This window comes from Cyprinus carpio, chromosome A16 (assembly GCF_018340385.1).
Source record: "Cyprinus carpio isolate SPL01 chromosome A16, ASM1834038v1, whole genome shotgun sequence".
Classification (NCBI taxonomy): Eukaryota; Metazoa; Chordata; class Actinopteri; order Cypriniformes; family Cyprinidae; genus Cyprinus; species Cyprinus carpio.
Window position 1 is genome coordinate 22,606,491 of NC_056587.1, and position 14,437 is coordinate 22,620,927.

The 14,437-nt window shown below is 36.2% G+C and overlaps 1 protein-coding gene and 1 long non-coding RNA gene across 2 annotated transcripts; one reads left to right on the forward strand and one right to left on the reverse strand.

Annotated features, from left to right (window-relative positions):
- Nucleotides 1–726: 726 nt before the first annotated feature.
- On the forward strand, nt 727–8,823 carry nod1 (nucleotide-binding oligomerization domain containing 1). Its single transcript, XM_042773283.1, is given in 11 exon segments — nt 727–1,262; nt 2,712–2,886; nt 3,082–4,904; nt 4,989–5,071; nt 5,152–5,235; nt 6,018–6,101; nt 6,293–6,376; nt 6,481–6,564; nt 6,661–6,744; nt 7,255–7,338; nt 7,789–8,823. Coding segments are annotated over 11 exon segments (2,832 nt in total). The 5' UTR covers nt 727–1,088; the 3' UTR covers nt 7,862–8,823.
- A 2,090-nt stretch (nt 8,824–10,913) lies between these two features.
- Nucleotides 10,914–13,062, reverse strand: LOC122148055. Its single transcript, XR_006162052.1, has 3 exons — nt 12,907–13,062; nt 12,730–12,812; nt 10,914–11,737 (listed from the first exon to the last, which is right to left on the reverse strand). It is a non-coding gene; the product is annotated as an uncharacterized LOC122148055 (long non-coding RNA).
- Between the last annotated feature and the right edge of the window lie 1,375 nt (nt 13,063–14,437).

Consider the following 14,437-nt stretch of genomic DNA (forward strand, 5'->3'; position numbering starts at 1 on the left):
ACGTCTTTAAATGATGTAGAATGTGTAAAAGTGACATCTTAAAGACGTCTATCAGATGTTTGCACACAGCAGATGCTTTCCAGATGAAGCAATCTTTAACATATCTGTGCTATCTGGGTCACAACCTTTCAAGGAAACGTCTCACAACTTTCACAACGTTTTTAAAAGTCATATCCCAGATAGCACACGTACGTCTGCAAGATGTCTGTTAAAGATCGCTTCATCTGGAGAGCATCTGCTGTGTACAACCATCTGATTTTACATCATAAACATCTACTTTAACGTGTATTTGACATCTGATAGGAAACGTCCTATAGACTCAGGCTATTGCAGATGAGCAAACACTCTAAAAAATACTCTTGCAGATGTAAATGCGACATCAAACAGACGTCTCCGCGATGTTCGTGTACTATCAGGGGAATTGGTTTTAAATAACATTAATACAAGATTCTGTTTGTTGGACGTTAAATGTGGTGTTTTATTGGAAACTAGTTTTTTTGTAAGGGTATAAACACCACATGTTTATAACTGGTTACATTTTTACTAAACTTTATTAAATGCATTTAATAAAGTTTAGTAAAAATGTAACCAGTTTTGCGTTTAATTCCCAAAAAGTTCCTCAAAATGCATAACCAGCATTAACTGAAGGCTCGTTGAATTGTTTTATTTCTCTGACCTCGCCACACAACTCACACTCAAACACGTTTTGCACGGCAGAAAAGATCATATCCAGGGTGTTTTCACCAATCCGGGTCAGATTTCATGTTAGTTTCACTTCCTAGTTAACATGGAAGGTGCGGAACCAAGCAAAGCACACTCGGTCAGTCAGTTTAACCGTCGCGGATTCCGACGCTTTCGTTTTGTGCTTTCCTTTGCGCGAGGATGTTGAAAATGACTCAACTTTATTAAAATATAATATATCGTGATTGCAGAACTCGATCTCGCTTGATCCCCGCTGATTTCTGGCCTCGGACACCGACAATGACGCGACTCCCGGCCGCGTGTCTGTGAAGAGCCTGGGCTGGATGGATCTTCACTAGAGCTGAGGGTCTAGTGTTCACTGAGGAGGTTCAGTGTGCTGCTGTGAAATGGGCTCTTACAAGAGTGAGGGCTCTCACCTGAAGCTGTTGACTTCACACCGAGAGCTGCTGGTGGAGCGCGTGAAGAACACGCAGTGTGTTCTGGACAATCTCCAGATGAACGGCTTCATCTGCACCGAAGACATCGAGATCATACACCGCAGCAGCACCAAAACTGACCAGGTACAGCAACAACCTCAGAAATGCTTGAAGGTGCATGAATGTGCCAGTCATTCGGTATATTATTACATATATCAGTAGCCTACTGAGTACTAACATTATCACTGTACCATGCTACATATCTGCTATAGTAACTTGTGAAAGTGAAAGTGACGTGACATATATGAATTCATTTAATTTTCCTAAATCCAGTGTTGGGGGTAACGCGAGTTACATAATCAGATTACTTTCTTCAAGTAACTAAAGTAACGCATTACTTTTTAATTTACAAGAAATGTTGACAGATATCGGGAGTAAGATGTAACTGTAGTTGGAGAATAAATTTGAACATGCATTAATTCATCTCACTCGCAAAAAAAATTAATGTTAAATAACACAAATATCCTTTATGTATTTAATCCCATTTTTTAACTGGTGTCTTTGCTGCTGACCTTCGATGATCCAAAAATTACTCTAGATAAACATTTGCGCTTCTTTTTTTTTTTTAAATTATTGTTGAAGTGTTAGACTTTTTTCTGCGTTCTACTGTTCCGATGGTGAATTTACTTTTCCTTCATCTTGAGGATTATTCATTTCACTTTTTGTGTGAAAGGGCTTTTACGTTTGCCAAAAAATAAAACTAAAAACAAAAAAAAAAACAAACAACAAATCCAAAAACAAACTCAAAAATAAATTAAAAATTAATTTGCAACATTACTTTGCATAAAAAGTAACTAAGTAGCATAATTAGTTACTTTTTTTAGAGAGTAACGCAATATTGTAATGCATTACTTTTAAAAGTAAGTTTCCCCAACACTGCCTAAATCAGAACAGAAAGTCTTAATTCATAGCCATGGCATCGGATGTTGCATCATGCATTGCTAAAAATGTATATCTTCAACTGTCTTTTTATCTTGTTTTCCGGTGCAAATATCGAATCATCCTTAAATCAAGATACATTTACTTTTGTTTTCCGAGAAACCAATCAAAATGAAGTTAGTTTATGCTTAAAACAAGAACAAATATCCGCCAGTGTTGTCAGAAAACCTTGTTTTTTCCCTTTCAGTTAAGTTGATTTCTCTAAGGTCTTTGGCAGATATTTGTTAGTTTTTTATGTTTCTCGAGTAAATGTATCTTCTTTAAATTTGCATTGGAAAACAAGATAATATTTTTTGCAGTGTGATCAGAAGCTACAGTAAAAGTTGTTTCCATATTCTAGGGGCAGATTTATGTAGTTTTTATTTTTTGTTAAATTAATTTAAAAAGTAATAGAGATGGAGCTGGAAGTTGAATTTTAAATCTTTATAGTGCTGCTAACACAACTCTTTGTCTTTCCTTGGTCTTAAAATGTCTTAAATTTACCTTCATGAAATATGCAGACACCCTGTTAAATGTTAAATTTTATGTTTTATGTATATACCCACAATCCACAATATATATTCACAATTAATCAACTCGTTTTTGGACATGCAGGTTCGCAAAATCTTGGAGCTGGTTCAGAGTAAAGGAGAGGAGTGCTCCGCATATTTCGTACACGTTCTTCATGAAGCATACGATGCTTACATTGATCTGCGGCCTTGGTTTGAAGAAATTCGGTACACACCATTAGACACTATTAGTGTCATACCAGTGGTTAACACAGACCCCAGTGAGTATTTTCATTTAAAATGACATAAAATTTAACAAATTCGGAAACCATGAAAAAGAATAGTCTATATCAATATTCATAATTTTAAACAAATGGTTTTAGTCAGATTTTTGGCATGTCATACTGTAGGACAGTATATTTATGCACTTTAATATTTACAACAATATTCCGCCTAATGTTTTTGCATCTTTGCAGTTAGCAAGTACTGCGAGAAGCTCAGATATGAGCTGGGAAGAGACACTCAGTTCATCACGTCGTACTCGAAGAGGGAGGAGACGCCGCTGGAGGATCTTTACACGGACACTCAGATGGAGCTCTTGAATGACAGAGGTGAGAGTTTGGGATACTTACAGAGTCTGGATGAGCTTCTGGGAGACCAGGGAGTCTTCAACCCGCAGGCCGAGACCATCTTCATCACCGGCGACGCCGGCGTAGGCAAATCGATCGTTCTTCAGAAACTGCAGAATCTGTGGTCCAGAAGGGAGCTGAAGACTCGCGCCAAGTTCTTCTTCAAGTTCAGATGCAGGATGTTCAGCACCTTTAAAGAGACCGACGAGATCTCGCTGAAGGATCTGATCTTTAAACACAACTGCTATCCGGACGGCGACCTCGACAACGAGGTCTTCACCTACATCTTACGATTCCCAGAGACGGTGCTTTTCACCTTTGACGGATACGATGAAATCCAAACGGATTTTGATTTGGATAACGTGCCGGAAACGGTTTCCCCGGAAGAAAAGACCCGTCCACTTTTGCTTCTCATGAATTTGCTTTGCGGAAAACTGCTCAAAGGTTCCCGGAAGATCATGACTGCACGAAGTGGCACCGAGATCCAAAGCAGAGTGATCTGGAAGAAGGTCTATATGAAGGGATTCTCCCCTGAACACCTGAAGAGATACACAGCTTTGCATTTCCCAGAGACGGAACACAGGAAAATGGTGACCGATCAACTGGACGCCAATCCTCACCTCTGCGGTCTTTGCTCCATCCCGTTGTTCAGCTGGATCATCCTCAAGAGCTTCAAGCATCTCCATTCAGTGTATGACAACTTTGAGTTGCCGGATTCTTGCATTACGCTCACAAACGTCTTCTTGCTTCTCTCCGAGGTCTTTCTTGGACACTCGACTGCACGTCCTGGTCTTTTAAAAGGGAGTACGAGGTGTCCTACGGAGACTTTTAAAGCTGGTGAGCAGAAGCTTGCGGCCTTCGCTCGACTCGCCTTGAATGGTCTCCAACGGGGAGGACTTGTGTTCAGTATGGAGGAAGTGACATCCTGTGGATTAGAAGATGAAGTGCTTCAGTTTGGGTTTCTGAGGCCTGCTTCACATTACGATGGATGCGGAGGCTCTGCAACCTTCGAGTTTCTCCACGAGACCCTCCAGGCCTTCTTAGCGGCGTTTTCATTGGTGCTGGACTCCAAAATCACTCCTGAATCTATTCTAAGTTTCTTCTCCAAATGCGAATACAAGAGGTCGTCGCATCTCTCCTGCTTGCCTTGTCTGGAAAAGTCGAGTCCTAGAGATAAAGACCCTTTCCAAACCAACTTCAAATTCACCAATTTATTCTTATGTGGCCTCTTGTCCAAACCCAACGCGGCACTCCTGGAGCATCTCGTTCCTCCGGCGCTATTGAAACAGAAGCGCAAGATGCTCAAGTCTTATCTGTCAAACAGCGTGAAGACGCATCTTAAAGGCCTTCCTCGCTATCCATCCACAGACATCGATGGTGACAAGGTGCATGCAATGCCAAACTTCTTGTGGATGCTGCGGTGCATATTTGAGACGAACAGCGAGGAGGTTGCCAAGATGACGGCCAACGGCATATCGGCGGATTACATTAAGATCGCCTTCTGTAACATTTACTCGGCTGACTGCAGCGCATTGAACTTTGTCCTCCACCACCGTAGGAAGCACCTGGGGGTCGACATGGACAATAACAACATCAACGATTACGGCGTGAAGCAACTGAGACCCTCCTTCAGCAAAATGACAGTAGTAAGGTAAGAAAAGCCAGGCAGGGTTAGGCTTTACCCAAAGAACTAGAACTACTAGAACTAATGGAATTACTAGCAGATTAAAGTTCTTACATTTTTTGTTTTTAAGTTTTGCGTGAATCAGCTCACGGACAGCAGTATTGAGGTTCTGGCAGAGGAACTCATCAGACACAAAGTCGTTAGGGTCTTGGGGTGAGTTCATCCGTTCATCTTTGTTGTGTCATTGGGTTTTTTATAGACTTCACTCTATCCTTTTTTCTTTGCATTATCAGGCTTTACAAAAACTACATCACAGATGTTGGAGCCAAACTAGTTGCAAAGATCATTGAAGAATGTCCACACTTGAGGGTCGTCAAGTAGGTATCTCGTCGTTGTATGTTGATAATGGAAGAATCTTTAACTAATAACATTCCCTGTGATATAAGGACATGCTGCATGATTTGGGGACATTAATAATTTAATATGCATGCACAACTGCTTTTTTAAAGATGATTTTATGTATTAAAAATCCATTATTCTAAAAAAAATCTTTACTGACAGACCATGTGGTCAACATTTGGACTTTTTAACCTTGTGGCCTGTCATTGCATTGTTTTGGAGCATTTAGCAAGTGTGTTTTGATTTGACTGCACCTTATAAAACATTTCTCCGGTGTGTGCATGGTTTTATTAATGGGATTAAAAATACTTTGCAATGCTCTCCAGATGATGCACACCTTAAAACGACCTGTAAACGTACACATTTTCACAGGATATATAATCAATGGTCATTATGGGGGAAGTCGTGGCCTAATGGTTAGAGAGTCGGACTCCAAACGAAGGGTTGTGAGTAGTCTCGGGCCGGCAGGAATTGTGGGTGGGGGGAGTGAATGTACAGCTCTCTCCCACCCTCAATACCACGACTTAGGTGCCCTTGAGCAAGGCACTGAACCTCCTTGGGCGCTGCAGCAAAAATGGCTGCCCATTGCTCCGGGTGTGTGTTCACAGTTCACTTACAAAAACTTCTAATTCTAATTTAAATTCAAAAAAATATAAAATAATTACAAATCATTTTAACTTAAAGTACACAACAGTGCAATTATATACACTAATCAATGGTCATCAGATTAATTATATACATTTGTTTATGCTTCCTATAGGCTCGGCTGCAATAACATCACAGGTGTGGGTGGGAAGTACCTTGCCAGTGCAATTCACAAGAGCAAATCTATCTTTGATGTAGGGTAAGAACATGTACAGGAACATTTAAACCCGGGTTTTAAAATGATATCGCCATAATATCATACAACACTGCTTTTTTTTTTATGCATATTTTTTCTTTGAAATTCTCATTTTGAAGGTTTTAAACTGAATTTTACAGAAATGATCCAAAACTATGGTAAAAGTTTGCTGAAACTAAATTAATTGCTTGCAGAATGTGGGGAAACACCATCGGTGACGAGGGCGCAGATGCGTTTGCAGAGGCTCTGAAGAATCACCCAAGCCTGACCAATCTCAGGTAAGTCTTGCATCATCAAACGACTCTCCTGTGTCCGTTTTGAGAAGTTCAGCTGTCAGATAAAGAACGAGCAATCTGAGATTGATTATTTCATTGCCGTTTAGTCTCTCTGCCAATGGCATAACGTCTCACGGTGGAAGAAGTCTGGCAAAAGCACTGAAGGAAAACAAAAGCCTTCACATCTTCTGGTACGACTGAATGTCATATTTTCTCATGCACGTGAAAATAAAATGATTTAAAGATTGTTCCCAGATGAAATCTTATTTACTGAGGTTATTTTTCAGGTTGATACAGAACAAAATCTCTGATGATGCAGCGTCGGACTTTGCTGATGCCTTCAGATCCAACTCTGCTCTGACGCATCTGATGTATGATCGAGTATTTCTCATTATTTCAGTAATGCACAGTAGTATTTGCTTTACACATGGTGCATGCTCATTTTGGTGTCTGATTTAAAAGTTCACTTTGTGCATAAACAAATAGTGCAAATGCAATGATGCAAATACATTTTTTGCTGCATCTTGCATGCTTTGCTTGACAAAAATTGCATGGAAATGCACTGTAGCCTATGTACATTATTATATGTGGACAACATTCAATGTGGTGAATGTGCTGCAAATCCAAAATGTGCAAATCATTAGTTAAACATACCTGAGATCTTCACCTGTGCTGCAAATCCAAAATGTGCAAATCATTAGTTAAACATACCTGAGATCTTCACCTGTGTGCTGTAAGACAACTAAACATACATTAAGATTCATAATGCTTGGTAATTTATTAACTATTAGATGAGGATATCATTTATATTTTGATCAACAGCTCTGTATGCACGATATATTTGCACTGACGGACTGAATAATCCATTCAACTCTCTATAGGCTAATAGAAAATGAGTTCACCATACATGGAGCCAAAGAGATGTCTGAAGGCCTGACTAACAACACTACACTGAAGGAAGTCAAGTAAGATCTCCAACTAGAGTTTGCATCATTTTAATGGCATAAAAGCTGTAATAAAAGATTCAGTTTCTCCAGATTTTAAAGCATTGCATAACTCCTTGCAATGAAGTCAATCTCATAATGCATTGTGACAAGCTCCACCAAAGTTGGTGGAAATGTCAACGAAAATTTGTGATAAAATGGCTCAGTATAATACAACACATCAACTATTTTACACAGTATTGGTGTGTGCAATGTATTTCATCACATTAACTTGCAAACCCAATTGAAATCTATTGAGTTGAGTATCACCGCTCATGCAGATTGTTCCAAATCACTCACTAATGAGGTGTCTTACTAGGCAGCTCACTAGGATTAGGCACAGAGCCCTAGTTTTCCCTCTTAACTAACCTTACACGAGCAGATCAGGTCTTCCAGTTTCACACATTTCCACATTTTCTGGTTCATTCACAGCATTAAAGGAAGCCGGGTTTCTGAAGAAGAAGAACAACTCTATGAGGGTGACAAGAGGCTTCGCTTCCACTGATAAGAAACATTAAAACACGTGATTTAAGAAAAAAAAACCTGTGAGAAAAGGAAGTTGGTGTCATGCCGCAGACACTGGTTTACTTCAGCATCAGAAGCACAGCTGGCTGTGAAGGCAAAACCCATTCAAGACTTTCAGATTTATTACTGTCGCTCTGGAATATGTAAATCGCAGCACGTTTCAGATGATAAAAAAAATTATATTTTAAAAAATATAATTTTGTTTCTCAACCCAGTGTTTTTAAATATTATAAATGCAATCAAAATACAGGTATGGTATCAAAAATGAAAGTATTGGTATCGGACTCTTTCTGGAAAAAGTGATATCTGTGCATCCCTACTGTTTATATAATGCATTCTAAAAGTATTTTTAATGCACCTTCTAATGCATTGCATGATCTCATGAATAACAGTACAATACTTTTTGTTCATCGTTATGCCTTCAGAAAGTAAAATGCATTAATATAAAACACGCAACAAACAATCCAGGAACATGACAAGGAATCTGCAAATATTATAATGCATTTTAACTTTGGTTGCAATTATTTCTGAAAAGATATAATGCATTACAATACACATTATGAATGTCTTATAATGCATTATACATAAAGGCTTCAAGTGTTAATCAGGATTTTTAAAATCAATTTTATATATTCATGCATTTGCTCTGAAAAGAGTGATACTTGGACGTTTATAATGGTGCTTTTATCAATCGGAGAAATCATATCATGCATTCAGTTATTGTAGTCAAGATGATGATTAAAAACATTGCAAATAAATCTCTCTCTCTCTCTCACACACACACACACACACACACACAGAAGGACATCCAGACAAGTATGTAAAGATCTGCGCTTCAAAAGATTTAGCTTTTTTTAATCTCATTATCTCTGTACATATTTTTATTTTTACACATATGGAATGTCACAATATTTCTAAATCATTAAAAAACCCTTTTGATCATCTGGGTGGCCAGTGTTAACCTTTCACATTGAGATCCAACACATACAAGCGTCTGTTTACTTCCTTTACATCTCTTCAGGAAGTTGCGTAACTAGTTATGTTCCTCTTGACTGCTGCGAGGATGAGAAACTAGTAGCAGATAGTTTGGTAACAAATTAAACAAACAGTGTGTATCAAAAGCTTTGACTGACAGTCACGGATCCGGTCGGATGCATCAGGCTCAGATCTGCTGGAAACAGACGTGTGCACAAAGCAGCAAAATGTCAAAGAATATCAGCGTCGATTTGTTAATTACCTAAATGATATCTCGTAAAAGAAGTGTTGCAAATATCTGGTAAGGCTTTTGAAAAATAGTGGTGTTTCCCATGCAACATGTCGGATATCTTCTCATATGTGACCACACAGAAATTAACCTCACATTGACACCGGTTCTCATTTCCATCAACATACATGATTAGCAGCATTTTAAAGCTGTTATGGCACTTTGATATGCCGGGTCGACTATGCTAATACTCTGAAGTCCTCGAGGTTTAACTTAAGACTGAGCATGAGTGTAAATCTCTTTATGATGTCAAACACACACCGTTCTGTCTCTATGATTTTTACATTAAACAGACTGAGAAAATGGTGATAAAATCCCAAAGATCATAAGACAAACACCGAGAGAATTATTCGCATGAATAACATTTCATCACAAATAGCAGAAGAAATTGTTTTACATGAATACTTTTTTTTTTATTTTTAGGAGCATTAAGATTTGTGACGTTCACAATAATCAGGCACATTTTGCTGCATCGCTGCTGTAATGCATCTTTTCCTTTGTCGTTTTATATTATTTTCAAGTGTTTATTACTGGATTTTTTTAATTTAGATACTACAATGATGTATAAATACTATCAAAGGGGTGAGAATGTGTGTATTTGTCGTGAAAGAATGTGACAAATCTTAATATTCCTAAAAATTAATTTCCTTGATTTAAGGTGAAATATGAGATTAATTTGGCCTGATGGATGATCACATGACATCATATGTTTGTCTCTTGACGCATGTACAATTTTTTTTAAAACATAAAGGGTGAGTCTTAACAAAACCTGTCAAGAAATGTAATTATTCATCACAAAATCAAAAGAAATTATTAAAATTATATTTTACATAAAGGAAAAGAAGTGCATTTTAGGACCCGTAAGACATTAATATTATTGACTTATTTTTTATTTGCCAATAAATTTATTTTCAATAAATTATATAATCAATAAATAATGATATATTGATTGATATATACTGCCATTAAAATTATTCTAATTTCAAATTTAACTTTTGAGTCTTTTTAGTATTATTTATTATTCCCAATGATGACTTTTAGAACTGGAATACAATGATTTTATTTATTTATTTTTTTAAATCAGTATAAATTAAAAGCAGTACAATAAATATCATGAATCATGGTGTATAAATACTTGTACTAAAGGGAAAAAATGTGTATAATTGTTATGAAAATTTGTTGTAAAGTGAAAAATCTAAATCCTAAAAAAGAAATTTAAATTATTATTTATTATTTCAATTGTAATGTATTTATTCATCACAGTAGTATTTGTAGATCCATTATATTTATGCTGATTTAAATGGAAATTTTTATTTTGAGATTTCCTTTTATTCTCAGTCATGATTTTTATTAGTGGAATACAATGTTTTTTTTTTTAAATCATTATTTTGATTATAATGATTTTATTTAAGAGCAGTACAATTAATATAAATCAGTGAATCAATATACCGGAGTAAAAATGTGTATAATTGTGAAAAATCTAAATTCTAAAAAAAAAAAGGTTTTATTTATTGTTTAAATTGTAATGTATTTATTGACCATGATAGTATTTGTTGTGCAGCCATTCAATTTATTTATACATATTATATATATATATATATATATATATATATATATATATATATATATATATATATATATATATATATAATATGCTAAATTGCAAAGTATTAGCACATCATGGTAGTATTTGTAGCACTGCCATTAAAATGAATATCAATTTATTTAAATTGTATATATTATTTATTATTTAAATTGCAAAGTATTAGCACATCATGGTAGTATTTGTAGCACTGCCATTAAAATAATTCAGATTTTAATAAAATAATTGCATTATAGTAATCTTCATTTTCTTCATGCAAAATATAATTTTGTATTTTTTTCTTCTGATTTTGACATGTTTTGATGTGATTCACCCTACATAGAGAGACAGAAGTCAGTGGTGTGTTGAATTAAGGCCTAGATTTGTCTCAACACAAATAAAACGATGCAAAACTGATCTTGAGACGGTGCAGACGTCATATGAATCTTCATCCGAGACTCGAGATCCACGGGATATTTCACCATCCATGAAGCGAGAGAGAGAGAGAGAGAGAAATAATGGCTCAGTATGGTTCAGGGCCGTCCCGAATCAGGGCTCACGTCCCGTCACATCCAGGCGTATTTCTCCGAGTCCACTGAGCCCTTCCTCTGAAGAACATCCCAAATGCAGCCTTCGCTTCGGCTCCTGGAATCTGAAAATTAAGGCACTGAGAGACATAGTCCCATTTAACAGAGAACTATCGACTACCGTCCGATAATTATCCACAGTCAGCTGACCCTGAGTCCGGCCAATCAGAGACAGCCAATGAAATGAACTCCTGCTAGATCCTGATTGGACAATTGTGCGAAGGAGGAGAGAATCTCCAGGGTCTCGACCGCCGCTGGGGCTTCCGATGGACTGTGATGAGGAAAGAGTTTCCCTGAATGAGTTTTGGCACACTAGGGTTTATATGGCGACTATGTAGGGCCTTGCTACGAGAAGAGACCAAAGTCACAGTGTCTATGAGGAGGAGGAGAATTCATATTGCGGCGCTTCTCACGACCAGGAGGCTGGAGACATGAAACACAACGCAACGATTAAAGAGCATCAGCATGATCTAAAGCCAGAAACATTGATTTTCATGCAATGGTCAGTATTGAGATTTTGAACCATTTGGCTTTCCATAATGTGCTGTTTCAGACTAGTGGAAAGAAAACATCTAAAATACATATTAAAGTGTTTATTTTAATCACGATTTATCTATTTGCGTCTGCAGATTTTAATTTCTTTCTCCACTTCAGCAGCAGTTTTATTCCTCTCTATATTCTGAAGGGTTCGTTCACATATTATTCACCTGATTTTTAAACAACAAATTCATAAAAACATGTTGCAAATGTGTTTGTTTTTTGGCTGCTGACAGTATTTTCTGATTTACGCAATGATAAAAAGTAAAAACCCAGGTTCTGGAAAAACCTTTAATGTGTCGACAAAATCAAACTGGAATTTTGAACCTGGATTTATCCAATGTTCAGACTGACCTTCTGGAAATAAATGCTAAATAATGCATGATTAATTATATAATGCTTTGCTTGCATATTTAAATATAACATTTCAGAAAACTCGTAATACAAAGAATGCTTGTGATTCGTAATCAGCTGGGGATGTATCCAATATCTGATATCTATTAGTTCATTTTTTAACTTGATTCAACTGCAGGGTCTTTCTTTAAAATAATATGTGCATGCTGTAAGATAACATGACACTGTTTCAGCTAGAGACTCTGAAGCTGTTTATACTGACTTTGCACATTCATTTAAGCACATTCATGTTTGAAAACATTTAAAAAATTTTCAAGTATAGTAGCATTTTTGCATAATATCATGAAATTTAATAATCCCGTGATTTAAAATGACTCGTGCAATATGCATCTGCAATGCATTTAACCTTTGACATTACATTAAATGTTATGTAACGTGCTGATGAATCACAAACAATCATGAGGACTTTTATTTTAAAACGGTGTCAGTTTTGATTTAAATGCACATGCATTACCGTGTGTTACCTGTGCAAAGGTGAGAGAGGCGCTGCTAATCTGAGGGATGTTCAGGACACGATCGGTTCACTTCAAACCACTCGTCAATACAGCTGGAAGAGATGCAGAGTTACTGTAAGAGAGACAGATTCACGTCTCACACACACACACACACACACACACACACACACACACGAGCAGCTTTACCCTTTGTGATAGATGCAGAGGCAGGGCAGGCGTGCGATGGTGTCTCCCTGCACCAGCTCCTCCAGACATATTGCACATTCTCCTGCATCCTTCGCCAGGACGTCCTCTGAATAAACACAACAAAGAACAACCCAAATCAGTCATAGATTCTGAGTGTGGAAACAAAATCTGGAGGAGCTGTGGGTAATTCATGAATCAGGACTGTCAAAGAACTCCCATGATTTCTTCAGTCATGTGAAAAAAAAAAAAAAAAACAATTTTTTTTTTTTTTTTTTTTTTTTAATAGCGGTAGCTGATGATTTTTTTTTTTTATAAATAAATAAATAAAGAGATAACTTATTATGCATTCATCATGGTAGCATTTGTTGCACTGCCATTAAATTTACGCTGATTTAAATTGAATTTTTACTGAGTTTTCCTTTCTTTATTATTCTCAGTGATGATTTTAATTACTGGAATACAATGATTTTTAAAATTTACATCAGCATAATTTAAGAGCAGTACAATGAATATCAAAGCATAAATACTTATAGTTAAGAGGTAAAATGTGTGTAATTCTCATAAAAAATCTTAATTTTCATGTATTATTTATTTAAATTGCAATGCATTTACTCATCATGGCAGTATTTGTTGTTTTGCAAATAAATTTATATCAGTTTATATAAACGTATATAGTATATTCTTAATTTAGCATAATGCAATTATTTTAATTCAAATCAGCATAAATTAAGAGCAGTGCAATGAATATTCTTCATTAATTAAATTGAATATATTTTTTAATATTTAAATAGTAGTGTATTTACTCATGGTAGTATATGTTGTACTGCCAAAAAATTTAAATAATAGCATTATATTAAATTTTCCTCAAAACAAGCTTTATTTTTATTTTTTATTTAAAATATATTTTATTATTTCGACATGTTTTGATGAGATTCACTCTAAACACACACAGAAGTCAGTTGTGACAACTGGAAAAGGAAATTATTTTGAAAAAGTGCTAGCTGATTAAAAAGGTTTTTTTGCGCTTAAGTAGAACTAGAATGAATGAATGAATGAAAGCATAAAAAAAAATACATATATAGAGACCTGAGTTGAACCTGTAAATAAAATGTAAGTCGCACTTGATAAACGCAGCACAGGCCTTATTCATGAAATTTCTGTGTAAATCATTAAAAAAAAAAAACACATTATATGAATTAAGGAAATAATTAATATAAACATAATATTTACACAGAACTAAACTTGTGTTTCATAAATAAGGCCCAACCTGTGGAAGCAAAAATATGAATGAGCAGGAGGTGGCGCTAAAGATCTGTTTTTCTGCCCATCAGAAGAGCAGCCTCTCTGCCAGATTCCTGCTGTTTACATGCAAAAAGAACAGAGTTCAGCTCAAAAACTCATGCATTTCAGCATGCAACGAGATATTCAAGCAGAAAAGACTGTAGAAGAAAAACAGCTTCATCCACAGTGAATTAACTGGATGGTGAAAAGTGTCTGTATGAAGGTGGTTGAAAAAAAAAGATTGTTTCAG